This window comes from Fomitopsis serialis (genome assembly GCF_022376445.1).
Source record: "Fomitopsis serialis strain Sig1Antser10 chromosome Unknown B0H18scaffold_74, whole genome shotgun sequence".
NCBI lineage: Eukaryota > Fungi > Basidiomycota > Agaricomycetes > Polyporales > Fomitopsidaceae > Fomitopsis > Fomitopsis serialis.
Genome location: NW_025955034.1, coordinates 63,369 through 88,744, shown reverse-complemented (window position 1 = coordinate 88,744; position 25,376 = coordinate 63,369). Strand labels below are relative to the sequence as shown.

Below are 25,376 nucleotides of genomic sequence, written 5' to 3'. Positions count from 1 at the left end.
TCGTGTCCACCCTGCTCGGCGTCCTCGTCGCTGTCTCCTCCCTCGACCTCATCGCCACCTATGGACATCGTGAGTCCGTCTGACGTGTGGAGCTATACTTTCTGACCCGCTCGCTAGGATACTCAGGATGAAGCCGTGGGCCTCCTCGCGCTCTTCGACACCACACCAGAGTCGTTTGCGTGGCGCGACCCCATTCCGCGCGAAATCGAGGAGCAACGCGTCCGGATGTCGGACACGCTCATCTTCGACATCCTTCTCGCTGAGGGCGGCATTCGTCACGCGAACTCCCTCTATCCGCCTACCGACGTCGATTCTCTCCATCGCCTCCTCGAGGCCATATGCAACTCTACGTACGACGCGATCAAGCAGGACAGCCTGATTTACTTTCTGCTGAAGTGGCACCAGGACGGGAGGGAGATGGACTTCAGCGAGTCACGGTGCATACAGCCGCAGTTTGTCATCCTTGCGGACGCGTACTGGCATCTGGATACCGGCATCAACGTTGAGGTGAGTGGCCGCCATGTATCTTGTGTGCCTGTGTCTTCTTTCACTTGCCCAATGAGTTTGGATGGCTGTGTCTTCGGCCTCGAATATGGCGGCGACCATGTCTATGATCAGGCAATGCATGTTCTTTGTTCAAGCAGCACCTTGACAGCCATATACCTCTGGCAGCTGTCTAGCATGCAGAACTGTCAACCTTAGGAAGTTTATGGAGGGCACACTTTGCACACTGGCTTTCTGTTGTTGTTACGGCATCAGCTGACTTCATGCTTGCTAGAGAGCGGTTTCCTTTCTGTCAGACCAACGCCTGTCTGGGGATTACATCTCGAAGATTATGCAAGCGCTATCACTCTCAAACAACCCACATACATACATCCGGAAGTATGTCCGGACAGTCCAGCCCCTCCTCACGGAGCCTCGCGACATGGACACATACGCGATCGCGCTAGCAGACTCCAACATCGCGGATGCATGGCGCTACCAGAGGTCTTTCTCTGAACGAAGTGAGTCGCGGCCACGGCTGGTGAAGAGGATCCTCGACTTCTGCCTTACGCGTAAGTCGGATTGATTGCGTGTGCTGTGGGAAACAATTCTGAACCACTTCGCAGCGAAACCTCGTCTCGCGCAGCTTAAAACCCTCCTCGCACTGCACCTGACGGCGTATGAACAAAGCCTTCTGCACGACTACGTCATGGACCCGTCTCCCAAATTGTCAGTAGCATCCGTGTCCGCAATCCAGGATCTCGCCTGCCTTCGCCTCGTCCAGGCCGGCGAATACGCCTCCGCCATCAAGCTCGACCGTCAGCTGCCCCCAGGTGGTGCAGCTGCGAAGGAGCGACGGCAAATGATGGACGAACTCATGGCGTCGATGCCTGTAGCGGAACGGCAACTCCTGGAGATAGAGCTCGAGCACCTCACGGCGGCGCCGCGACCGAGCCTCGCCGCATCCCAGTCGTGGGCAAACAAGGCGACGAACGGCACGGACATGAGCATGAGCTGGGAGAGCGTGCGCGCCCCGCCTGTGTCCATCTCTGCCAAGTCTGCCTCCGGTGCTGCTGCTGCGTCGGCACAAAAGCCAAACGGCACACCGAGCGCAGCCCCGACGATCTCGCAGCGCTCGGGCGCACCGCGGTTCGGCGCCCCTCTGGGTACCACCCCGCATACGGAGATGTTCGCGCCTCTTTCGTTCCCAGCGAACACGTCCAGCCCTGCGCACGCTGGTTCCGGTTTCGCACCGAGCATATCAGCCGGGCGGATCCCGCTCATCGGCTCAAGCACGCCGCAATCGACTTCTGCGAGCGGCGCTGCTCGCGCGCCAGCGCCGGGTGTGCGCCCAGGCTCGCTCTTCGAGACCGCAGGGAGTGCGAACCAGGCGCCGAACGCGTTCTACAAGCCGCCGCCGTCGATCTCTGCTGGTGGGAAGCGTCCGTTTGGTCAGGACGCCCCGATGGGACGGCATGCTTCGACGAGCCCTCAGCGACCCGAGCCGGTAAGCGCGGGCGCGAGGACCCCCGACGGCGACGTCACGATGCAGACGGACGAGGACGCCATCGCGGCCGAGCTCGCTGACTTTACCCAGGGGGACACGTCGCGTGCAGAGGACCGCACCGAAATGGGAGAGGCAGAAAGCCCGACCGCGGGGTTCTCCACGTCGGTGTTCGGCGCGCGCGCGGACAGACCGCGGGTGTCTGCGCGGAAGCTGCGCCAGGAAAAGTCGGACACGCCGGTCATACCCGGCGCGTTCGACCCCGTGACGGACGACGAGAACGAGCGGGAACGTATCAGCATGCCCCCGCCCCGCCGCCTGCGACGACGGCGCGGAAGCCGCGCGCCAGTGCTACGAGTGCTGGCTCTACCTCCGCGCGGAGAAGGGCGTCGCCATCGCCGCCCCCTCCACGGCAGACGAGGACGACACGGACGAACAGCAATGCAAAACGTAAAGATCTCCGACAGAGCATTCCCGGGGCCTTGATGGACGAGGAAGAAGAGGAAGAAGAGGATGCAGTGCCGCCCTTACCGCCGCCCACACCTGCAACGAAGAAGGGTAGCCGTAAACCGCGGACGGCCAAGGCGAGCGAGAAGGACGAGATGACGGCGGAGGAGCTGAGGCGCCCGAGACGGTCTACTCGCCTATCCACGGCTCCTTCAGTCGGCGAGTCGTCTCCGGAACCCGCGTCACCCACAAAACCGAGTACGAAGACACGCAGTACGCGGAAGTCTACTACCGCAGGGGCGGCAGCAGCGCCCACTAAGAGTTCACGCAGGAAACGAGGATAGATGCTCTCTCAAGCCGAACGTTTCGATAGGAGTGCTTGTTGTATAGTTATTTGCCGCACCGCTATGTATTAGCATCGTTCTCAATAATCGCCATGTTTTCCTTGCTTGTGTATTTGCAGATAACAGAAATCATTACGTTCCTCCGCGCAACGGGCTATTCTACATTTCATTGCGAGAGACGTCATCGTTCCAATACGTTAGGCAGGAGAAGGATCATCAAACCCGTCATTCCACAACAAGAAGTCCGCTCAATAACTCGAGCCGTTAACCTGCACACGACGTGAGCATGAATCGTACAATTCCGAGGGATCACATTGTGATTATACCTTATCCCTGAGCTGGCCAACGAACTGCTGGTAACTTGGCAGGACATCGGAGCGGTCCTGGATGAGGCAGCTAAGGGCCCACAACCGCAGTGGCGGCTCCCCATCTTCCTTTACTATGTAGAGGTGTGAATAGTAGACACCACGACGCATCTCCCGGATCTTCTGCACGATGGCGTTGACGCGCTGCGAGAACGAGTTCTCCAGCAATGGCAACGTCGTCTGAAGGGACAGTGAGCAAGTTCCGCAGATGACGTGGCAGAGCGTCTTACCTTCCCGCCACGGAGTACCTCGTAGTTGGGCAGGTTGAATACGTCCATGATGAGCTGAGGCACTGCGTCACGACCAACCCAGAGGAAGATCGTCTGGCCGTCCTCGATGAGGAACAGACCATGTCTCTCGAGTCGCTCGGAGGTAAGCGGAAGAGGGGGAGGCAAGATGACGCCGTGCTCGCCGACAGTGCCGCACTGAAGCCAGATATTAGTTCGCTTGTGCACGAGCCTACTGAGATGTACATACCTCTGGTGGCATGCCGTGCAGGGAATAGAACGTTGGGTACAAGTACGGGATGAGAAGCTGAGATGGAAGAGACGTGAGGAGAGCCTGAGCGTATGCCCTGAGGTCTGGAGGGATCTGCGCGCTCTGCCTGATGCCGACCTACAAATTGACATTCAACCACGCGTCATGTAGTGTTACTCTCGCATCACTCACATTCTTGAGTAATCCTAGGACCAGCACTGGCAACATCTTCATGTTGTCCGAGATCGCCAACTGCGCACTTGCGCCCGCACCACCAGCAGTCATGCTCTGCTTGTACGCCTGCAAAATCTCCACCGTCTTGCTGAACAACGCGTCCCGTGCGTCCTCGAGTTTGTGCGTGATTGAGCGCTCGACAGCTTTGTTCGCGAGTAGGGTGGCGATGGCAATCTGGTCTGCGGACGCGAATACCTCTGAAAGATTGCTCGTCGTGGGCAGTGCGAGGGTAATAACACGAATGCGACGCTCGCCTGTGTGGAAGATGAGTCACAATGACATTCAAGTAGACTGTTCCGGGGGCATACCATAACACGTCGTATGCAGGACGGCAGTTTGGAAGACAACGAATGGCGCTGTGAGAGTATCTTCAATCGTGACCTCGATGGCGTACGACTGGTCTTCAGGCACTGCCGGCATCGCCAAAAGGTCCGTGGAGCGCACAAAGAAGTTGCCGTGGAACGATGACATGCGTAGATCTAGGACAAAAACGGTCAGATGCAGACATCCAAACATAAGGGCTGTTGTCTCACTCTTGGATGCACGGACGCGCATAACCGCCTCCAGCATGATCGGCATCGCAAGGACCTCGCCGAACTCGTGTGCGAATTTCATCGCGTCCTCCGTGCGCGAGGCATTGAACGCAGGGTAGAAGTAGGTCTGACCCGAGGTGTAGTGGGGAAGGCAGGCTGACACGCGTCCAATGTTAGATCAAACTTGAAGACACATGACAGACGGTGTCTCACCAAGGGTGGCAACGTCCTGGTAGGACGCGCTGAAGAGGAACATGTCCACCGAGACTTGGGCGCGTGAGCACTCGATGGCGAAGGTCTTATAAAAGGGCGATGCAGCTTGAAGGAGACCGGATTCCTATAGTTGTTGTGAGTAGATAGAACATATTGACTGTATTGGGAATGTACCTTGGAAGTACCAAGAATTTTTGGGTCTTCCCTATTTTTGAGCGTACCGGGTCCGATGGAAGGAATGCTGGCGGAGAGAACGATTATCTTCCCACCGATCGGTGTCTAGCGCAAACAGTTATCACCCGAAGAACAAGATGGTAAATGAGAGGGGCGAACCATCAGCTTGAATCCTGCCTGCAACGCAGGACCAAGGGCACTGCCGATCGTGTGGTTTTCCGTGAACATGTCGCCAAGTCTCCCCAGCAGTGCCTCCAGCGATGCACGGGCCTCCGACAGGTTAACAAGCAGATCCGTGGGCTTGGGCAAGAAGACGTCGTCGAGGTCCGAGACGACCATCATAGACGAATCCGTCGTGCCCGGCTGAACATGCGATCAGGTTGGGGTATAGTCAACGTGCGATCGCACTGGGCTACGCACCGGCATGGAGAAGAAGTAAAGCGAGACATCGAAAGCGATGATCGCGACCTTCGTGCGGTTCTCCTCGTTCGGAATACGGTCGAGGTTCTCGAGAATTGTGCGCGTGGCGGTCGCGAGCATGCCGTTCTGGATGGCCGCATGGCTCACATCGATGAGGAACACGTACACCGCCGCCTGGGGAGGCCGGATCATGTACTCGGTGGGCGCAACAAACTCACGACGGAGTGGTTCAGCTCCGCACGCGCCCAGCGGTCGCCAGGTTGGTTCCGGACCTGGTCCCAGTCGAACAACTGCGGGACCTCGTTCGACATGTTACACATGCAACAACGCCACCTGCAGCCGTTGAGTAAGTACCAATGAGTATATGTACGCGACTCACCGGTTGCCACCGTCGATGAACTGTACGTATGGGTTGATGTACGTCCTGCAGCGTCTGCAGCGCGCGATGACCGTGTCCGTTACCAGCGGGACCGGCTCCTCGTCCTTTTCCAGTGAGCGGTACGGCGTGATAATGAGCGCAAGCGGGACCTTGGACTTATTCAGTAGCGAGTGCGTAGCCGGGATGGCATTCAGTGTGCACCGCTGATACGACGGGTCCGCATTCGCGTACGGCGACGGCGAGATGCTTGAGTTCGGCGGTAGGCAGATCTCGGGCGGAGGCCGGTGCAGCTCCCGCGGGTCTGGCGGCGCCGTCAGGAGGTTCGTGGTGTAGAGCTGGGGCCGCTTCACGCCCATGTTCATCTGCCCAAACTGGTCCGCCAGTGCGCCCACCGCCGGTGCCGGCTGCTGCCCGAAGCCAGGTGCATTGATGTACTCCGGCTCTGGTGGAGGCTGCGCGCCGCCGAAGTAGCCAGACTGCTGTTGCGCCATTTGCTGCTGCTGAAACTGGTTCTCTGCTGCCAGACCGGGCGTGAAGAGCTGCGCAGGCTGACCGGGCTGGCCAGGAGGGCCAGGCTGTGGTGCGGCCGCGCCGTACTGAGGTGTGAGGCCATCTGCAGCGCCATAGTATGCTTGTGTCTGGCCGGCAGCATACTGTCGACGTTTCGTGTGGTGTGCGGGTGCTGGAGAGATGGACGGTGACATGCTGGGCGACATTCCTGGCTGCATGCCACCGAGTTCAGGGTTGATGACGGGTACCTCCCATTGCGAGTGGCCTGTCGCGGTCTCTGCAAACGACCACGGTCGAGATATGTTCAGAGTGCGTCACTCACAAGATCGACGCGTTACTGCGTACCTATGAAGAGATACCGTTGATTCGTCGGATCCCTGGAACTTGTCAGACACTTCGCGAGATTGCAGTGAGGTTAGACGCACCATTCTGCTGCCCATCCAGGTGGTAGTTGTTGTGCTGGAGAGGCCATCTGCGCAGGAAAGATCTGGTTCGCGTCGAAGGAATTGTCGGCAGATATACCACGCGCGTGTATTGGCGACACGTCACCGGGCACAGCTGTTCGCTCCTGGCTCCTTTCGTCGAAGATAACTTAGCGCAAGTCCAAGTGTGAGCTCGACGTCGCCTCCCAAGCAGGTGACGAGTTCCAGTAGCCAATGAGACAGAAGTGAGACGTGTTCAGCACGCAAGTCGGTAACAATACGTGTATTGATTATCTTCTATGGTACGTGGCTTCCTCTTAAGGAAATAATATCCGATTAGGCAAGTGCAGACCCACTCATTTGTTGTAATTGGCGCCGTGCGCCCTTCATTCATTCATGAATTACTGGCAGCAACTTGATATGCAGCTTGTGTAGTTCTTCTGAAATCCTCTGTTGCAACTTCTTTGCCGTTATAACGGTAAGCTACCAACCCTGCGCATTGACTGTTACTCAACGTCGTGTTTGACTCGGAGTTTGTTCGATCGCCCCAGGACTTGGCTTGGACTTGGCCATCGACTAGCCAATTATTGAATTATTGATCAGCACCAAGGAGTTGAAGGACCACGTTGGACTTGTCTCGTTGGACCACGTTGCAGGGACTTGGCTAACATCGCTCCTATATAACGAGCCCTATGAATTGCTAAAGGGCGCTCAGTGTTTGATCTCTTCGTCTGTGCTGTGTAACAACAGGAGCCAGTGGAAACCAAATCCGTAAATGTTTCCCCTACGCAATGACATGCAAGTTTCAGATCGCTGAAGACCCCGCTTTGACAGACTGTAAAATCATCGTGCACGATGTCTGGGGGCACCTCGAGTTCGCTACGCGCGAGATCTCCGCATCCTGCAGAGTCACCGACGATCGATGTTGACCATGACTCTAAATCCATCGAGCTGCGGAACATCTCCGCAGGTGAGGACGGCAATCCAAAGCAGGATGGGTCCGCAACTTCCCAAGCTGCACAGAGTGCCCACTCTCAAGCAGACGTAGACCCGCGTATCCTACGCCGGAAAGCGAACATTCACTTCGCCGCCATGTGCTTCTCTTTATTCCTGGCTGGTTGGAACGACGGAACCACTGGCCCGTTGCTGCCCCGCATCCAGGAGGTTTACCATGTACGCGCCTACGAATCTCAATCCATGTGTTCCCTATTAATCCTGCATGAAGGTTAACTTCACAATAGTATCCCTCATCTTCGTCTTCGCCTGTCTGGTCTGTGCTCTGGGTGTTTTTTGACACAGCGTTCTCTGACCTACATCTCATGACAGGGCTTCATTTCCGCCGCCGCTGCAAACGTTGCCTTGACAGACCGATTCGGCTTTGGTTGGGTAGGCATATTACCCTTATTTGTCTGTATGGGTATTCATCTGTGCGCAGGTGATGGTGATAGGTACATGCCTCGCGGCGGCTGCCTCACGGACGCCTATATCTGAATGGACTCGGTCACTTAGGGTCGATCGCGCAGATGATAGGATACGCATTTGAAGCCTCGGCCCCGCCGTTTCCTGTCTTTGTGCTAGGCTATTGCATAAATGGGTTTGGCATGTCTCTCCAGGTAGGTTTGATTATGCTATGCAACAACAACGTTCGTCTGACCGTCATACGTATCAGGACGCAGGGGCAAATGGATATGTCAGCAGTTGGAACGAAAGCACCGAGAACAAGATGGGCATCATGCATGCTGTATACGGCAAGCTCCGCCACATCCGTGCTATTGGATAGATCTCTGATACATGCCAAGCAGGGGTAGGCGCACTATGCTCTCCCCTCGTCGCAACGCAGTTCTCGGAGAAGCGTCATTGGTCATTCCACTACTTGACGTCGCTAGGCGTCGCGTTTATCAACACCGTAATTCTTTGCCTCGTTCTGAAGTTTAGAAATCAGGATGGTCAGTAGCTCCGAGCATGGTCACTGCGCAGACTGCGAGCTGATTCATGCTGCCATCTAGACTGTCTCGCGGAGATCGGCCAGAAACCGCTAGAGACGTCAGGGAGCCAATCGGAAGGGAAATACAAGCAGATCTTCCGTCTGCGTGCTCTGCATCTCCTTGCAATTTTTATTTTTATTTACGTTGGCATTGAAGTCACCGTCGGAGGTCAGTTCTACATGTGGATTCGATTTGATGAACGCTGATCAGTTGCGTTGTCATGGGCCATAGGATGGATCGTCACATATGTGATTGACGTACGCGCTGGAGGCCCGTCATCTGGGTATATCTCATCCGGTTTCTTCGGAGGTACGTCACAGTTATTATTGAGACGTGAAGTCAATGATTGAGGCGCATCATCCGTGAAGGACTGACACTCGGCCGTGTCGGCCTCCTATGGGTGAACAAAACGGTAAGCGCCCCAAACCTCTGACGAGATATTTGTCTACATGTTAATTCGTCACCCAGATCGGCGAGCGCTATGTCATCTTCCTCTACGTCCTTCTCGCCATCGCGCTGGAGCTCATCGTCTGGCTGGTCCCCTCGCTCATTGGTGGCGCAGTCGCGGTCGCCTTCGTCGGGGTCTTCCTCGGACCAATTTACCCGATTGTAATGAACCACTCGGGGCGGATTCTCCCGCCGTGGCTCCTGACGGGCTGCATTGGCTGGATCGCAGGCTTCGGCCAGGCGGGCAGTGCGTTCTTGCCATTCTTGACAGGTTTGTTGGCGAGCAAGGAGGGTATCAAAAGTTTGCAGCCGTTGTACGTGGTTCTCGTACTGAATGTCCTACTTGTTGGAGATGCTGATGATGACCTTGCAGTTTGGTATCGATGTTAAGTTTTCTATTCTGTCTGTGGGCGATTGTACCAAATCGTCCTCGCGTGGTTGAATGAGCCGCGTCATATACCTGGTCTTTATATACAGGGGTTTTTTCTTCTTTTGATGAAGCAATAATACACGAATACACGAACACCAATCTTCGCATGGCATGGGCTCGATTCATACTACTTTGAAGTTGACTCATTCCGAGTGCGACAGGTAGGGCCCAAGCTCGGTCAGAGTGGGCCATCCCCCGAAAGCTCAGCGCTCACCTTCTGCCAGTGGCTAGTAGTAGAATGCGTCCTCTGAGTGCGTGTGATCAGTGTGCTTACGGCAAGAGACGCTTGTCAGGACCTTCATTCAGAAATTCATCCGCCGCCTCCTCAGCTATCTTGGTAAGTCAACTCCCGCTCTAACTTCCGGGCTCTGCGGTGGGCCACGTCAGTTGACTATAGATTTCGGTGCGCTTCGTCTCAACAAGCAACGTGTCCAGCGACAGTACATAGTCAGTTCTGATTCGCTGCCCGAACTCTGCTGATCTTTATATTGAGTTCACGTCAAGTATCTCTGACTGCCGTGCTCGTGTTCGTCATTCGCCTCATTGCCTGCAACAACCCCGCGAGCTCGTTGCGATTTCCTTGCGATTCATTCTATCCGTTCCCTTTGAATACCGTCTCCGGAGGAAGACTTGATTCCGGTGCGTGCCACTGGTGCAACTGTGCTAGATGTTGGCATGGCACTTTCAGGACGCGACAGGCAGGCTCACGGATTTGATGTTAGGATCGAGATATGCAAGTACGATCGTACCAAGCGGCCATTAGCAGAGTTCGTTTCGCATCTCTGTCCCTCGTGCATCGCAGCGTTGTTAGATGACAGGAATCCACGGACCCTTTGCCTATGCAGTCTGGGGACGGGCAGAGGGTTCCCAAACCCAACAGCTTCGACAGTATATACGATCATGAGCCAGCCCCAAGCCAGCCCCATCAGGCATCAGATAGTGAGCAGCAGAATTACACTACAGCAACACGACTGCGAAACGAATTCTTGTGTAGGATCGCGCGCGAAGTCCCAATCCAAAACCCGCCAACTCGTCATTAAGAAGTCAAAGATACAGTAAAACATGATGCAAAACCAGATGCTATAGCTTTATAATAACATACCGTGTAGCAGAACATCGTCACTCAAAAGGGGGATCAGGTTCTTTGTCAGAAGATGACGCAACCCTCCACGAAACCTGCAAGACGGTTGGGATGAGCACCGAATCATGACCTACCTCAGGAAGCACTCACGCTGCGATATAGGCCGCTTGCGGGACAGCTAGGTCCATGGTTGCCAAGGCTGTCAACCCAGTCGTCGTAAAACGCGCGGGTACCATCCGCAAGGCCATCTCTACCACGGCCCGTCCGCGCAGTGATGACCACCCGCTCGTCATCGCTCCCCTCCCGGCCTTTCGCGATCCCCTTTAGGGTCTCCAGCGTGCCCCCGATATCCGCCGCTCCCGTACAGCACAGGACCTCCATCGTCTCCAGGCCCGGCGCGCCGCGCACCGCCGCGAGCTGGTCAAACGCGTACTCGATCGCCGTGCGGGCGCTGTAGAACCTGCGGAGGCTCTTGAGGAACGGCGCGCCCGCGAGCTCCTGCACCTCCCAGTCGGAGAGGTACGTGTCCATGCTCGTCACGCTCCGCAGGTTCGCGGCGCAGCGCAGGTGGCGGACGTCGAGGTGTCCGTGCACGGGCCCCGCGTGGATGGACATCACGCTCGCGGGGATCACGCCGGCGATGCGGTACATGAGGTGCTGCGCGAAGTTGACGATGGCGAGGCTCTGGAGGGAGGTGCACCGCGCGAGGATCTGGTGCAGCAGGGTGACGGGCCAGGCGGTGGAGGCGTAGGAGAGGTCGCGCTCTACGTGCGAGCTGCTGGGGCCGAGCCAGAGGTGCCGCACGGTCGTAGCGATGGAGGGATGGGAGAGTAGGAGGGTGCGCTCGAAGGCGATGATTTGCCGCGAGGAGGAGAGGACGACCGTGCGGTACAGGACAGGCTTCAGCCACTCGTGTGCGGTCTTGCAGACCAGGCACAACGATGCGGCGAACGATGCGTCTCCTACGCATGCATGAAGGAATACTGGTGTAGGATCAGTATGCTTGACAATGTCTGAGACGATTTGAGATCCAATCACCCTGGACACGTAGAATAAGATACATATTGAATGCAGGAAAGGCAGGATCATGCTCACTTCGTAAACCAGTTCCAAGGAAGAACATGAGGGTAAGACACCTCTGCATCCACTGAGCTAGCCATAAACTCCATGTTGATTTTCTGTCACTTCACAATGGCGTATGAGAACGAGCTGAGAGGAGCGATGAGCTGCTACGCACCTATAACTGCGCCACCAAGTTCTCCCGAGCTCCGAATCCCTGAGAAGGAGGAGGTTGGTAAGGGACCTCTCGCAGGCCTCGCTTATGAACAGACACTCGGATGTTCGCTGGAAATTTGCTTCCGCATCCGAAGCAGTGCTAGCCCGGGCAAATTAAATCCGAGTGCTCAGGAGGAGGCAGTGCCGCGGCGCATGGAACCTTCACTTTCGCGACAACGAGCCGAGCAGGAAACATAGTCCGAGTGATAGCTCCTGAGATACATGTCGGTGTCGCATACGATGGATACAAGCGAGGCGGGCCAGTCTTATGATGGCAGTCACATGGCGGCGGGAAAGAAAATCTCGATCGCAGCGCGCCCTGCTTGAAATGGTATATCCCGCCTTTGTTTGACCCTATTGTGCGGGGTGGCGCTCAGATCACACCCCGCCGCGCCTCAAGGTCCTCAAGCTGTCTTACTCTTGCCACACTCTCCCCCAGTCACATCGGCTGCCGGCAATGTCGTCGGCAAGCTTCCTTCACCATCCGACGGCCCACTCCAGTCTCGCGGGGGGACTCCGGCACAGACTCCGCTCCCGAGGCCACCTTCAAGGTCCCCGCCCTCCCAAAACACCTCGCGGCGTCCAGCAACGGCGGCAGCCCCCTCGGTTCGCCCGCGCCCTCTCCACGGCCGCGCATACGCAGCTACAATTCTCATGAGAAAGACAGCTCAGACGAGGAAGACGAGGAGGCCGAGGAGCTCGTGACAGGGTTCGACCAGTTCGGTGTGCAGCGGTGCGTCCCCCTTCCCCTCCCCCACTCGCCCCCAGAGCGGAGCCACAGCTCACAGCAGCTTTTCTTCATACACAATTATACAGACTACATGAGAAGCCCAAGGCACCCGAGGGCCCACTCGTCATCCCCGCGCTGCAGAACAAGGACTGGCGCGAGCTCGCGCGAAAGCGCAAGGCGCTGTACGTCCCCCCGCAGGCCGCCGCGACGGGCGCGGACGGGAGCGTCGGCGGGCTCGGCACGCGCGACGCGATCAACTCTGGGCCGCAGCTCTCGGGGCTGCAGGTCGCCAAGCGGGCGAACTCGAGGAGGACGAGGGGCCCGTGCGTAATACCCCGCCCGCGGACGAAGACGAGGGCGCGGACACCGGTATGAAGAAGGAAGAGGAGACGGAGGACGCGCGCGCGCTGCGTGCCATTCTCGCGTCGTCGGCGGGCGAGGACCCGGACGCAGCGCATATCGACGCCATTCCGCTCGCTGCTCCAACTCCGAGCGAGGACGACGTCTACAAGCAGGATGTCGTCGAGCTTCCCGAGTCCGCTTCCTTAGAAGACTACGAGCGCGTGCCCGTCTCGCAGTTTGGCGCTGCGCTGCTGCGCGGTATGGGCTGGAAGGAGGGCATGGCCGCAAGCAAGAAGAACAAAGGCCCCGTCGATCCATACCTCCCGCAAGCTAGGCCGGCGCTGCTTGGTATCGGCGCGAAGGAGAAGGAGGTGTTCGACGATGGCAGCAAGGGCAAGAAGGGCAAGGGCAAGCCCGAGAGGCGGTATGTGCCGGTTATCAAGAAGGAACGGGCCAGGGAAGGGAGCGAAGGCGGAGATAGGGAGCGGAGGAGGTCGCCTTCGCCTGAACTGCGGAGAGACCGTGACAGAGACGCGGTTCGGAGAGACAGGGACTACGACAAGGGCAGGGACGGGAATCGTGACAGGGATAGGGACTACGGGAGGGAGAGGGAGAGGGACCGCCCACGAGACGGCAAGGACTACGGCTACGACAAGGAGAAGGACAGACGGAGGGACCGTCGAGACGACGACTACGAGTCCTCGCGAAGAGACCGCGACCGCAGGGATCGCGACCGTAGGTATTGAAGGGTCTGTGTGGATTATCGCCGCGCGCAGTGAGCATCGTTTGTATGTTGTGTATGCTGTCACAGTAGTGCTCTCTAGCAGTACTCTAGTCTTCTAGCTGGCGTAAGTAGATTGTTACACTAAGCCTCCATAGAATCTGGCATAGGATAGGAATCGCCGTACGTCAGTGTGGATGTGCATAATAGTACATACATGCGCATGGCTCCAGACTTACTGGAATGTTGTTGAAATGGTCCGTGCTTAGTCTGCAGCGAGACGACACCAGCATGTTTTAAAACATGTACTGGCCAGGTTGACAGACTCAACACTCGTAGCGTAAGCTGTCTCACAGTTTAAGTACTTTCAGTCTGACCTGTGCCAAATAGGGCAGTCAACCTGCCTACTAAGGAAGTTATAGAACTGGACAGTGACGTCATATCTGCATTCCGCCACGAGTCTTTTCGTATATAGAGGGAAATAGTTTATAACTACAATCGCATGCCAAATGGACGAATGTACAGGTTGATTATGTCGCACTATGTAAGGCCGGTGTTTTCGCTGCGACTACTTAGCGTGATCATATACGCCCGAAATAGGGCTACACAAGTGGAAGACTGAAAGCCTTCGCTGCCCGAAATGCATGATACATCGCACTGTTTGGAGCGGGTGCATCTAATAACCTCCCCGACCGCCGTGGTGACCGCCACCCATGCCGCCGTGGTGACCACCCCCCATACCACCGTGATGACCGCCACCCATACCACTGTGGTGTCCGCCACCCATACCGCATGGTGTCCGCCAGAGCCTCCTCCAAACCCCCCTAGCAAATGGACCTCATAAGGTGGCATCACAAGAGCACACAATCAAAACACTTACCCCTCCCATTCCGCCTCCTGGTGGTCCGCCAAAGCCACCCCCGCCGCCATGAGGCCCGCCAAAGCCACCACCTCCTCCGTGGTGCCCGCCAAAGCCACCGCCGCCACCGTGATGCCCGCCCCCTCCCGGTGCGCCGCCGCCGAACCCGCCTTGCATCTGCTGGCCACCGCCGTAGTAGCCGCCCTGGCCGTAGTCCGCTGAGGAGCGGTTCCTACGATGCTGGGGACAACTATCAGATACATTTGACAACCAGGGATAGACAACAACTTACACCGCAGAGAAGACTTAAGAGACCCATCTGAACGACACGACAAGATTATTCAGAGTTAAGGGGTATCGAGTGTTGTGTATTAGTGCTGTGGGCGTGCAGTCGTGAAGTCGTAATAGAGAACTTGATGCGCCGCACCCGCATCATATACTGTTATACGCTGCGGAAGCTGTCCCAAGTAAAACATTGTACCGGCGAAGCGATGACGGGGGCGGGCTGCGGAGCGGCGCAACGCGTCATTGGGGGGTGGGGTGGGCGCTGAGGCACTGGCCAGAGGCGGAGCAGCTGCAATGAATAGAATCGGGTTTGGACGGGATCCTACCATTGGCAAGGCTCTAAGTAATAACTTAGGCCTAGGGTCTCCGTGTCAATTGAGCAACCCCGATAGTTCAATTGCTCAATCCCGCTTCCAGGACTGAGCACAGCAGTGACAACACGACTGCCGGCGACACAGGTTCCTAACTCCAGGCTCCCGAAAACGGATTGGCAGTAGACTGGTGTACACCTGGACCACGGCGAACCGTAATCGTGCAGTTTCAAACATAACACTGCACATACCTCGCCACGGCAGGCAGGGCTGAGCGTTCCTAGAAACGCATCGAACTGTCAACAAGTGAAGCGTGGTACTCAGCGCGATTGTCGCCCTTATACAATCGTCTTCCTACCTTCAAAGAGGTCGAGGTCCTGCCAAGGGTTTCCAAGGGGAGAATAAGTTACTGCAGGCAGCAGAACAAGTTGAAGTGGTCGTCGCGTCTTGGATGCTGGATGCTCTGCTTGCGGCGTTCCAGCAGTGCCTCGACGGGGGCTCCCGCTTAGAGCCCCTCAACATTCAATGGAGTATAAACATGCCCATGCGATTTCACGCTGTCGCTGGTAGTCGGTAGGATGCCATCCAAATTTGAGGAGATACAGAGCGATTTGTCGGCTCTTCAAGTTGTTGGCTCTCTGAAGATCACTTGCAGGCTACCAAATGACGAGGATTGGACGACCTTCGTGTCAGTGGAGCGTGTCGGATAACGTTGGTAGCTCATGTCGGCATCCAAGGTCTCTGCGAAGCAGTACCCACTCGAGTCGAGCGTAACGGAGCGAAGGTGCTTGCTGCTAACTGTGATAGCATAACAATTGAACTTACTCGACTCGTATGATGCTTCCGGCGCGAGCTAGGGTCACACCCTGTGCAAATCGAGACCTTGCGATCTACAGTTTCCTAGAGGAACTGCACCTGCGACGCAACACCGTAAACAGGACTTATGAGCTCGAGCGGGACTCTTGTTCAAGTTGTTGAGAATTCGAGACGGATGGGCGTTGGATGGGCGCCAGAGCGCGAGAGGCGCGCGTCTGGAGGTGTTTGTGTGGCCGTGTATCTGTCTGAACCTTATTTTCTTCATCACGCCCAAGCCGCACGACACGAAAACTCGCCAGTCCCCGATCCACGACCGTCTGCACCATGGACCCCGCAAAATTGGCGAAGCTGCAGGCGCAGGCCGCGGCCAACAGGATCGGTGCGCCCACACCGATTTTCCGCGATTTTTGCCGTTTTGACGCGTTCTGTGGGTGTGCCGGACGTTAGGTGGCAAGGGGACCATGCGCCGTAAAATCGTGCGCAAGACGAAGCCGTCGACCGCGCAGGACGACAAAAAGCTGCAGGGCGCGCTGAAGAAGCTGAACGTGCAGCCGATCCCCGGAGTCGAGGAGGTGAACATGTTTAGGGAAGATGGGAACGTGCTGCACTTCTCCGCACCCAAAGGTACGCGTCCTCACCTATGCTTTATATCCGACCATTTCCACGCGTTTGCCACCTCCGGTGCCTCTGCCATGTTGTTATCCTGTAACCTGCGTTGGTGGCGTCTGTTCTGATGCTTACGCTATCCAGTCCACGCTGCTGTTACCGCCAACACGTTCGCGGTCTACGGCACCGGCCAGGTCAAGGAGCTCACCGAGCTCGTGCCCGGCATCCTCAACCAGCTCGGCCCCGACTCGCTCGCGTCACTGCGTAAGCTCGCGGAGTCCTACCAGGCCATCCAGCAGAACCAGCAGCGGCCACCAAACGCGGCTGATGACGATGACGACGACGTGCCGACCTCGTGGAGAACTTCGACGCGGTCGAGGACAAGCCCGCGGACAAGAGCGAGCTCGAGGAGCTCAACTAGGTGGCGTCGCGGGGCGGACAGACGGCAGGGCGTCGCAGGTGTGTTGTGGGGTGGTGCTGGGTGCTGGGTGCTGAGACGTCCTGCGAGGGGTGGGGCTATGATACGTTCATGCTACTCTTTCGCATTGCCACCAAAACTGTAATACCGCCGACGCCGCGTCTTGCACGTCTTGCGCTCGGTTTGCTAGTCTCGCTTGCTTGATCAAGTCACTGTCCCCTGTGTATCACTGGTACCTCTGCACGATTCAGAATGACCGCATTGTAGTTTCGTCTCGTGGATGTGATCGAGAGACATGCGCCGATGAGGATGAACGGCCGCGGTCCAAATTCAGAGACCACACAATACAGCAATTTCAGAACCCACGCAATACAGCCAGAGAGCAATCCAGTATCTTTCAGTTCTACAGTACATTGCGCACACCTTTGCTTTCGCCTGCTTCATCGTACACCGCGTGGTCCATCCTTCACGCGTGGAAGGTGATCTCCCAATCCTCACACACCATCTGCGCCCGCGCTCGCCAGGGTCTTCGCACCGGTCCAGAATACCGCACTGATGCCCCCAGGGCCAGCGTTCTTGACCGCGATGTTGCGCATCGGCTTCTCCACGCTCCATACGTACACATGCGTGTCCAGCGAGCCCGACGCGCAGTGCTTCCCGTCGGCGGTCCAGGAGAGGGAGTTGATCCGCCCCGTGTGGAAGGACCAGCGGGAGGTGACCGCCTGAACGAGGAAAGCGCTCTCGTTAGCATCGCCAGAAGGACGAGGAGCACCTGATCGATGTTACCTTGCGTTCCTTCACGTCGAAGAGTACGATCTTGCCGGTTGACTACGACATGGTCAGCACATACACTGATGGCAAACTGTTCATGGGTACTCACGTCGCCTGTAGTCAACAGTGACCCATCCGGACTGAACGCAATTGCGCTGACGACGCCCTTGTTGCCTTCCAACGTCGCAGCCTCCGTGAGGCTCTTTCCGTCCCAGTCAAACAGGCGCACTTTCATGTCCTACACGCATTCCACATCATCAGCATCTTCGGCGTCAGTAGGAATCACCCAAATACAACAAGACAGCGACTGACCTCGCCGCCGACAGCAACCACGGACCCCGACGCAGCCACCGCGCTCGGCGTGAACTTCGGCTTGAGCTCGAAGACCTTCTGGTTAGACCGGATCGCCTCTACGCCGTTCGCCTCCGCGACGAACACGGTCGAGTCGGCGGCAACTGCCACCGACTTGGGCTGCGCAGATGTTGGGCACGATGCTGGGCTACAAACGACGCCTACCCATCAGCCTACCTACGCCGACGACATTGCGGCGGTGTGAGGGGAGACGACGCACACGAAGCTCGATCCGCCCTCGATCTCCTTGACTTTGTCGTCGTAGCCGACGGAGTAGGCCTTCCCATCCGCCGCCGAGGCGAGGCCTGAGACGAGCGCGGCGTGGCCGTCGCCACTGAGGTGCGCGTAGGAGTTGTCGGAGAAAGAGAGGATCTTTCCGTCCGCGGTGCCTGCGAGGAAGGTGCTCGAGGACGGCAGTGTGACCGCAGCGGTGACCGACTTCTGCGGGCCCTGTAGAGACAAACCAGATGAGCATTCAGACAGTTCTAGGACAGGGCTACGAGGGCGCTCTGGGCGGTAACATACATAGAGGACGCTAGCGGGCTTGTCGCCGACACGCTTGTCGAACACGTTGAGATCGCCAGACATCGAAAGAGAAACAATAGCGTCCCCGCCCGTCCAGGTGTTGCCGACTTGTTGGAAAGCAACGCCCGAGCCGACGGTCCAGGTTGTCACAGCTTTTCGAGCTTCTACGTCCCCTACGTCGCGTGTGCATCAGTCCCGCACGAGCTCAGTGACACCACCGTACTTACACAGCTTCACAGTGCGGTCTGCGGAAGATGTCGCGAGTGACTTGCTATCTGGGCTCCAACTGCAAGCCATCTACGTGGTCAGTCAGCCGAGCATTCATAGCGCGAATCTCAAGTCGACGCTCAGACTTACAATGCTGCCTGTGTGCGGACTGTCTGTGATCTCGCCGAGGGTCTCACCGGTCTTCCCGTCATAGACAAAGACCTTAGAGTCTGAGCCTACGCTAGCGAAGTGATCGCCAGTTGGTGCGTAGCGCACGTCTTGGATGAACTTTGTGTGCGTCTTGATGCTCTGTGGAATGTTCAGCGCGCGTCAAATTACCGTTCATGATCGCGATACGCGGAATCGCACCTTCTCGTACTTGTAAGGAGCACCTGAGTGTGCCATCAGTTGCTCGCCTTGGAACACGGCATGCGGGTCCACCTACCCTGGTGGAAGACGATCGTTGTGTCATCTGAAGCTGTCGCAGCGCGGAAGGGACGTTGGTGTCGGATTGCCACTGCATTGACAACCTACATATGCAAACACATCGTGATGCCTTGTCCAAATATGTGAATGAAGCGTGAGGGGGTTGGCTGACCTTCGAGTGTCCAATAATCTCTCCCGTAGACGAGCCCGTGTCAAACATGAAGGCATGGCCGAACCTGCGATGCTCACTCATTGAACAGTCTCGTATTGGTCAGACATGAGCACTCACTTGTCTCGCCCGTCCCCTACTGCAATGATCCGCTTGCTCTCGCCGTCCCATTCGAGGTCCTTCCTTCACCAGCCGCAAATCCCCCTATCAGCATCATGATACCGACACATTTCGTGAGCACTCACACAGCACCCGAAAGAACCTTGTACTCCCCCTTCAAACTCTGGTCCTCACCGACTGTGTCCCAGATACGTACTGCCCACAGTCGCCTCAGCCACAGCAACCCCGAAGGACGACGAAGCGTTCTCACCTGTGCCCGTGATATCTGCCGACGCACAGTAGTATCCGGAGGGCGAGATGCGAGCGACTGTGGTGGGTTGTACGTGCCCTGCGTAGGTAATCGCAGTCGACGGAGTCTATAGATTGCTTTGTGGGCGTTCCCACTGAGGATGCCTAGATAGACGCACCTTCAAGTCGCGAATCTGCGAGTATTTGAGAGTGAGATTCTCTAGTATCAATCTGCCAAGTGAAGGCGTGCTGCGAGCTCACCACAACTGTCCGTCCGTTCGCGTATACGACCTTGTCACCGTTGGAGCTAAGCTTGGTCGACTCGCCGCGCGCAGTGGCGGGGTTGCACGGATACAAAGCGCCTTTCTTGAACGACATGTTCGCGATCCTTAGTCGCTTCTGTAGCTATCTTTGTCAATGCCGCAACAGTGGAGCAAATGGTTAAGTCCAAGCGTCGCGCAGTCTACTACTGCGCCCATCGACCGCCGGGTCGCCACCGTCCATAGATCGCCCGATTTGGACGCACTGAGGAACGGTCACGTGGCATAATGCATGAACGGTCGCGTTCGCGATGCCAGCACTGCAGTCTGCCACAAGGGGGCGATTATGGCCTTGGCTCCCGAAATAAACCTCTAGGCCAGATTGCTACGACGCAGATGTGCCTAAGCGCGAGCAGTAGCTGACATTTTACGGCATACCTGAGATGCAGACTGAGGATCAGTGATGGCTGAACGACGCGCAGTCGATACTGCTCAGCCGATGGGCGGGTTTCGGGAGTGCATGCTGACAAGAACAGCGCGCGCCGACGGCAAAAGGTTGCATGTGGCGGCCATGGGTTCATGCCCTTGCATCGCAGCCTGAGGAAGCCAACTCTAATAAGAAAAAGCAGGTAAGGTGTATTACGCTCTGTGAAGCGGACACTACAATGCATTGCGCAGAGCGAGGAGAACGAGATCGCGCTCGCACACGCTGCGCAGGCAGCCCTGGACAAGAGTGGCAAATCTTGGTAGAAAACATGTCGTCTGTACCGTTTTGCGGGCCCGCGAGACGGTATGTGGACCGTTTGCCGTACGGAGTCCTAATACTTACCGCTCCTAATTAGATGTCCAACCCTCAGCTTTGTCACACGAACGTCCCGCTCTCTTGTTGTTTTGCTGTATCTATTTCTTACTTCGTCGCTGATGATCACCGCATCATGCATTGCATAAACTGTTATAAGGTGCATATACAATCTGAGAGTCGCAATATATGTCAGAAGGCGCAGTGGGCATGTTGCTGCTGCATATAATGCCTACAACGTATATCGCTCGGTTACGAATCGACTTCAGCACCAGATCCACACTCTTGTTTGTAGTTGCCATATTCGTCGGAACATCGCTTGGGTTCTCCAGGTTTCGGCGTCCCGGCCCGGAAGCCCGTGGCTGAACAGACTTGACCGAATTGGTGACCGTGGGCAATTAGCCGCAGCCTTTGTTCTCCAAATGTGATCAATCGCACACATGTCCTCGTGTCCGAAGTTCAACTCTTGTTAGTTACCCATCACCTGCGCTTTGCTCCTCCCTCCCCTGCGACCCACTTGGTCCCCATCCCCTGTCTGAGTCGAGCATTAGCACACTTTACATCGAACTTAAACACCATGAACACAAACCTTTTGAACGAAAACGCCCTTCGCGCGTTGAAGCGCGCTGAGATACAACAACTGGCGAAGGTACGCGTCTTAATTACGCGTCCTTTCGCGCCTTCTCCAGCTACTGACCATCGTGGCGTTCAGCGAGAGGGCTTCGCGCGAACGGAAAGACCTTAGACATCATCGACGCGTTGGTGTCTAGGCATCCCGATGGCGTTGAGCCGTGAGTCGTTCTTCTCGGTGTTGTCCGACAGAGGAATTAACGCCACATTAGATTGAGAAAAGAACAAGGGCCCGTGAGGAGGTCGAAACGTCTCGACATCACGGAGCCTAAAGAAGAGGAGGCAGAAGAGGAAGTCGAGATTCAACCAGCGATATACGGCGAAAGTATATCGCAATGTAAGTCATCATCCCCATCATCTTTGTTGCGTCACTTACCCTTTCTTAGATAGACCGCCAAGGCTGAGAAAGAAGCCGAAGGTCGTCGTCGAGGAGGATGTGTCCGACGAGGAGGATGAGGAGACTGTCAGGCGGCAGCTCGAGCCACACCACCACATCGCCGCCGCCGCCGCCGCCGCCACCGTCGCGGCCACGTCGCGAGGAAGCACAGCTTCCGGTCGCCCCGACCCGCGTCCCGGCCGCTAGCTCAATAGGTATGCTCACCTGATTCTAGTTGTAGTGCGCCACTGACGAGCCTCTCAAAGACGTGCGCGCGGCGCGCAACTCTCCAGCGGCTCGGGCCCAACCCGTGCCTCGGTTTGTTCAAGGGTCATCAAGACTCTTTGGAACCGAAGCACCGGTGCAGCAGCACCAGCGGGAACACCTCATGTCAGGTGTTCCCACTAACGCGGCAGCACCGATAATCAATACCAAACAGTGCCAGACGGCATATCCTACGGCACTAGGGGCCTCTTGGAGGTCATGGACCAGTTCGGGATAAACCCCAGCCACTCGGAACGGAATGGGAGCACGACCTCAGCCCCAACTACGTGCCGCCCGACTCAGCGGCGGATGCTGGGCCCACTCGTAGCTACTTCTTACCTGGACGCAGGCCCCAGCTCTCGCCACTCCGCATCTCCCCGTTGTTCCACCTCCGACCCGCCCCCGCCAATCCGCGCCCGCGCCTGTACCAATCGACGCCGCGCAACGTCGAACTCCCACCACGGCCGCCCGTCTTCACGCGGCCTCCTCCTCCCCCGCCGCCCGCGCAACCCGAAGCGGGCCCATCGAAGCTGCCTGCTCAGGCGGGGCCTTCGCATCGCCGCGCGCCGTCGTGGTCGCAGCTGCCCGAGGAAGGGTCCGACAACCCATTCTTCGTCCGTCGGACCCCAACTCCTGAGCCTTCGCCCTTCCCGACGGGCGCGCTCGGGCCGTATATCCACAAGCAACCAGTGGTACCGCGGAGCCCTGTCCCCCAGCTGCAGCCAGTCGCCGGCCCTTCAAGGCTCCGCCTCGATCCACACGATGGCCGTTTTAGGCTACCCGAGACGCCAGAGCACGTCCGCCGAGAACGCCGCGAGCGTAAGTGTTCGTGTCTTCGAAGGTCACTGCAAGTTGCTCACCTGCCGTTATGTATAGCCTTCGTGGCTCTCAGCGACGAAGAGGTCGCAGTGCGACAGCCACGCCACTCCGTGTCTCGGCCTCAGCGTGTCCCTCCGCCTGCGGAGATGACCTCGTCCGAGGACCAGGAGAACGACGAGAACGACGAGGCGGCCGCACAAGTCACGTTTGCGCCCGTGCCCGCCGCACAAGCCGGTCCGTCGGGCCACCCCAGCAATGCTGCCGACGATGAGGACGAGCCCACCAGCCCGCTCGGAGACGTTTATAATGCTTTCCTGGCCTTCGCGGCACAAGACGAACCCCCCGAGCCTGTCAACGGCATCGAGCTCAAGAAGCGAGCATACGCCACGCTCCACAGCGAAGTCATCGACCGCCTTGACGACGACGTCGAGTCGGACAAGTCGGAGGATGAGGAGGACGTGGAGGACGCCAGACTCGCGGAGTTGCAGAAGCAGGTGAAGGCGGTGTACGATGCCGCCGTTGTTGCCGCTTTCGCCGCCGACGGGGAGCCTCCGGTGCGGACCAAGGGGATGAATAAGACTATCGCACTCAAGCTCAGGGATGAGGCCCGTGCCGCTGTTCAGAAGCTGCGCGGTTTGAAGGCGAAGAGGAAGCAGCTCAACGAGATGATTGACTTCCTCAAGGCGCAGTCGAAATTGGTTGCAGAGTGGGTCATCGAGATGCATGCGAAGCGCATAGTCACCGAGAGACTCATAGCGGAACTGAAGGACCCGGCTTCTGGCTGGCTGCAGGGGAAGTGGAGGCCGTCGCTTGTCCAGATGATGCAGGCTGCAGGGGAGCTGCTGCCGGACGAGTACGACGAGAGTGCGCTCTACTGGGACGAGATCCCTTCCTCGGTGGAAGAGCCGCAGAGGCCGGGGCCACCAGTGGACATCGACGACACCGAATTCTTCTGCACCGAAGACTTCGAGCCCCCCAGTCCGGCTCCCCTGCAGCCGGCCTTCGAGTTCCGGCCACGGGGCCTCGTCGAGACTTCAGCTTGTCGCCCCTGCCACCGTCGTCCCCTCCCATCTCGGATTCATTGCCTGCCATCGAGCAAAGCCCGGAGCCGGTGACCCCCCCTCGACGTACTCGGGGTGCTGTACCGCGGCGACGGAAGCCCGATTCGGACGAGCTCGACGGCGAATCCTTCGAGTCCCCTGACAGTGGAAGGCGTCCGAAGGCTTTCCATCCATCGAAAATGGTTGACGAGGCCGAGCGTGGTACTCGCGCTCAGCCCCAGGCAGGGCCCTCCCGGCGGGCTGACACTCCCGAGGCAGGTCCGACTGCCTCGTTCGCGCTGCGGCCTGCACGCTTTACGCCCAAGTCGGGCCGACCGTCCTTCGTCGCGGAATATGGTTCGTCAATCTCTCAGTTCAAGAAGCGACGACGAGGCGACGACGAGGACGATGCCGAGAACGAAGCGAGCTCCGACAGTGGTCGGGAGTCGGATTCTGAGGGTAGTGAACACAGGTGAGCATTGATGACATCTGATTCTTTCGCGCAGTCCGCTCACCCTGACTTCGACGCAGTGCCATCTCTCAGCCGACGGCGGGTCCTAGCCAGCCGCGAGGCTATGTCCCCAAGCCTGTTCCAGGTTACAACGGCTTCGAAGGCGACGACTCCGAACCGGACTATCCGTGGGGAGGATCCTACGACGAGCGAGACATATATCGGGTTATTGGAAGAAGGGAGAGCCTGTTCCCGTCACCCAAACGCGCTCGTCGCAGTTGATGGTAGGCTACTGTGCTGCTTGTGTCGTGTATATCTGTGTATTGTATATTGCAGTATTTGCCGCGTAGTTTCTTCTCTTTGTCCTGTTGATCTGGGGATTGTACTATCAGCATTGTGATTTTCCTCGAGTGGCAGAGTAATCAAATCTTACCCTCGCACGTATGTGCAGAGGAACAGAGGACTCGCTCGTTCGTGCGTCCGTGACTGAAGAGTAACGGCTCAGAGCAACTCTGCAGCCGAACCACAATGAGTTTTGTTCTACAGGGACGAATGGCATTGATTATAATGACTCGATGAGGGATGCATGCGACGGTGTAACATGCACTGGTAGGTATACCAATTCCCAAAGGAGACTTACGAACCATACACTCCCCTGCTTCAGGGTACTACTACGCTTGTCCTGATACGCCTCGACCACGCGCTCAACGTAAGGCCAACCCTCGCTCATCTGAGCGCGCAAACGGCACTGAAGGACACCGTCACCCGCCGACCCGGAGGGATGGTGAGTGCAGTGACGGACTACGTTTCGCCACTAACGATAACGACGAGTGAGCTGACGTGCAGAAGGACAACGAAAAAGGCACCCACAGAACAATAACACCGTCAAGAGCATTGTCGAGTCTCGACGAGCGCGAGAGCGATGGTCAACCTGTAAATCGACGGGAGAATGCCACTCGGTCGGATAGGATGATGTCTGCGACGAGAGGAAGAGCGGGCGAACATTTCAGTTTATGTACCCTACCCAGACCTTCTCCTCGTGGCCGGACCCGCGTTCCCAGGAGCCGGAAAGGTGCAACAATGCAAGAGGCAGAGACAAGTTGACTGCGCCCATCGACCGCTGCCAGTG

At 57.3% G+C, this 25,376-nt stretch overlaps 9 protein-coding genes across 9 annotated transcripts; 5 read left to right on the top strand and 4 right to left on the bottom strand.

Moving 5' to 3' along the window:
* Positions 1-47: 47 nt before the first annotated feature.
* B0H18DRAFT_936973 (nuclear pore complex assembly-domain-containing protein) lies at positions 48-2,778 on the top strand (the record flags this gene model as incomplete). The annotated part of the gene is made up of 5 exons (XM_048041813.1): positions 48-69; positions 118-507; positions 779-1,055; positions 1,110-2,344; positions 2,404-2,778. The coding sequence occupies exons 1-5, from the start codon at positions 61-63 to the stop codon at positions 2,776-2,778; spliced, it is 2,286 nt and encodes a 761-aa protein (XP_047889810.1). The 5' UTR covers positions 48-60.
* A 109-nt stretch (positions 2,779-2,887) lies between these two features.
* On the bottom strand, positions 2,888-6,763 carry B0H18DRAFT_1096043 (protein transporter SEC24). Its single transcript, XM_048032439.1, has 15 exons — positions 6,509-6,763; positions 6,429-6,460; positions 5,574-6,360; positions 5,413-5,527; positions 5,195-5,389; positions 4,934-5,137; positions 4,775-4,879; positions 4,601-4,724; positions 4,388-4,543; positions 4,163-4,333; positions 3,813-4,108; positions 3,621-3,758; positions 3,374-3,568; positions 3,105-3,323; positions 2,888-3,047 (listed from the first exon to the last, which is right to left on the bottom strand). The coding sequence occupies exons 1-15, from the start codon at positions 6,553-6,555 to the stop codon at positions 3,027-3,029; spliced, it is 2,805 nt and encodes a 934-aa protein (XP_047889809.1). The 5' UTR covers positions 6,556-6,763; the 3' UTR covers positions 2,888-3,026.
* A 145-nt stretch (positions 6,764-6,908) lies between these two features.
* On the top strand, positions 6,909-9,464 carry B0H18DRAFT_1096042 (MFS general substrate transporter). The gene is made up of 14 exons (XM_048032438.1): positions 6,909-6,983; positions 7,039-7,276; positions 7,340-7,678; positions 7,731-7,775; positions 7,832-7,891; positions 7,941-7,953; positions 8,015-8,118; positions 8,175-8,253; positions 8,308-8,451; positions 8,512-8,658; positions 8,722-8,799; positions 8,859-8,902; positions 8,959-9,251; positions 9,311-9,464. Exons 3-14 carry the CDS (start codon positions 7,361-7,363, stop codon positions 9,381-9,383), a joined length of 1,398 nt encoding a protein of 465 aa, XP_047889808.1. The 5' UTR covers positions 6,909-6,983; positions 7,039-7,276; positions 7,340-7,360; the 3' UTR covers positions 9,384-9,464.
* A 788-nt stretch (positions 9,465-10,252) lies between these two features.
* B0H18DRAFT_1026396 (uncharacterized protein) lies at positions 10,253-12,026 on the bottom strand. Its single transcript, XM_048029809.1, has 3 exons — positions 11,686-12,026; positions 11,570-11,632; positions 10,253-11,450 (listed from the first exon to the last, which is right to left on the bottom strand). Exons 2-3 carry the CDS (start codon positions 11,615-11,617, stop codon positions 10,584-10,586), a joined length of 915 nt encoding a protein of 304 aa, XP_047889807.1. The 5' UTR covers positions 11,618-11,632; positions 11,686-12,026; the 3' UTR covers positions 10,253-10,583.
* Positions 12,027-12,196: 170 nt separating this feature from the next.
* On the top strand, positions 12,197-13,821 carry B0H18DRAFT_1026394 (DExH-box splicing factor binding site-domain-containing protein; the record flags this gene model as incomplete). Its single annotated transcript, XM_048029808.1, has 2 exons — positions 12,197-12,446; positions 12,559-13,821. Coding segments are annotated over 2 exons (1,233 nt in total), but the record flags the coding sequence as incomplete, so codon positions are not given.
* A 235-nt stretch (positions 13,822-14,056) lies between these two features.
* On the bottom strand, positions 14,057-14,694 carry B0H18DRAFT_957336 (uncharacterized protein; the record flags this gene model as incomplete). Its single annotated transcript, XM_048042571.1, has 3 exons — positions 14,057-14,353; positions 14,397-14,615; positions 14,668-14,694. The coding sequence occupies 3 exons, from the start codon at positions 14,692-14,694 to the stop codon at positions 14,057-14,059; spliced, it is 543 nt and encodes a 180-aa protein (XP_047889805.1).
* A 1,417-nt stretch (positions 14,695-16,111) lies between these two features.
* B0H18DRAFT_1086541 (NAC domain-containing protein) lies at positions 16,112-16,814 on the top strand (the record flags this gene model as incomplete). Its single annotated transcript, XM_048032054.1, has 4 exons — positions 16,112-16,166; positions 16,235-16,411; positions 16,538-16,748; positions 16,793-16,814. 4 exons carry the CDS (start codon positions 16,112-16,114, stop codon positions 16,812-16,814), a joined length of 465 nt encoding a protein of 154 aa, XP_047889804.1.
* A 312-nt stretch (positions 16,815-17,126) lies between these two features.
* On the bottom strand, positions 17,127-20,078 carry B0H18DRAFT_936964 (WD40 repeat-like protein). Its single transcript, XM_048041812.1, has 16 exons — positions 19,870-20,078; positions 19,788-19,802; positions 19,631-19,736; positions 19,506-19,575; positions 19,381-19,443; positions 19,264-19,327; positions 19,111-19,195; positions 19,035-19,057; positions 18,816-18,974; positions 18,686-18,755; positions 18,459-18,631; positions 18,154-18,383; positions 17,895-18,081; positions 17,692-17,820; positions 17,598-17,639; positions 17,127-17,533 (listed from the first exon to the last, which is right to left on the bottom strand). Exons 1-16 carry the CDS (start codon positions 19,984-19,986, stop codon positions 17,306-17,308), a joined length of 1,761 nt encoding a protein of 586 aa, XP_047889803.1. The 5' UTR covers positions 19,987-20,078; the 3' UTR covers positions 17,127-17,305.
* A 1,166-nt stretch (positions 20,079-21,244) lies between these two features.
* B0H18DRAFT_1122267 (uncharacterized protein) lies at positions 21,245-24,529 on the top strand (the record flags this gene model as incomplete). The annotated part of the gene is made up of 10 exons (XM_048034485.1): positions 21,245-21,316; positions 21,406-21,458; positions 21,510-21,634; positions 21,684-21,828; positions 21,915-22,068; positions 22,141-22,756; positions 22,814-23,734; positions 23,788-24,018; positions 24,076-24,268; positions 24,328-24,529. The coding sequence occupies 10 exons, from the start codon at positions 21,245-21,247 to the stop codon at positions 24,527-24,529; spliced, it is 2,712 nt and encodes a 903-aa protein (XP_047889802.1).
* Positions 24,530-25,376: the final 847 nt, after the last annotated feature.

Bases quoted from the DNA above. Each gene is read 5' to 3' on its own strand.
- B0H18DRAFT_1096043 (XM_048032439.1), bottom strand. From the start codon at position 6,555: ATGGCCTCTCCAGCACAACAACTACCACCTGGATGGGCAGCAGAATG. The intron at 4,880-4,933 runs GTTCGCCCCTCT...TGTTTGCGCTAG, and splicing joins AGGCAGGATTCAAGCTGATG to ACACCGATCGGTGGGAAGAT. The intron at 3,324-3,373 runs GTAAGACGCTCT...CTGTCCCTTCAG, and splicing joins AGGTACTCCGTGGCGGGAAG to ACGACGTTGCCATTGCTGGA.
- B0H18DRAFT_1096042 (XM_048032438.1), top strand. From the start codon at position 7,361: ATGTCTGGGGGCACCTCGAGTTCGCTACGCGCGAGATCTCCGCATCCT. The intron at 8,119-8,174 runs GTAGGTTTGATT...CATACGTATCAG, and splicing joins GGTTTGGCATGTCTCTCCAG to GACGCAGGGGCAAATGGATA. The intron at 8,659-8,721 runs GTCAGTTCTACA...CATGGGCCATAG, and splicing joins CATTGAAGTCACCGTCGGAG to GATGGATCGTCACATATGTG.
- B0H18DRAFT_1026396 (XM_048029809.1), bottom strand. From the start codon at position 11,617: ATGGAGTTTATGGCTAGCTCAGTGGATGCAGAGGTGTCTTACCCTCAT. The intron at 11,451-11,569 runs GTTCTTCCTTGG...GACATTGTCAAG, and splicing joins CAGAGGTGTCTTACCCTCAT to CATACTGATCCTACACCAGT.
- B0H18DRAFT_936964 (XM_048041812.1), bottom strand. From the start codon at position 19,986: ATGTCGTTCAAGAAAGGCGCTTTGTATCCGTGCAACCCCGCCACTGCG. The intron at 19,328-19,380 runs GTGAGTGCTCAT...TGAGCATCGCAG, and splicing joins GTAGGGGACGGGCGAGACAA to GTTCGGCCATGCCTTCATGT. The intron at 18,632-18,685 runs GTAAGTACGGTG...CACGCGACGTAG, and splicing joins AGACCGCACTGTGAAGCTGT to GGGACGTAGAAGCTCGAAAA.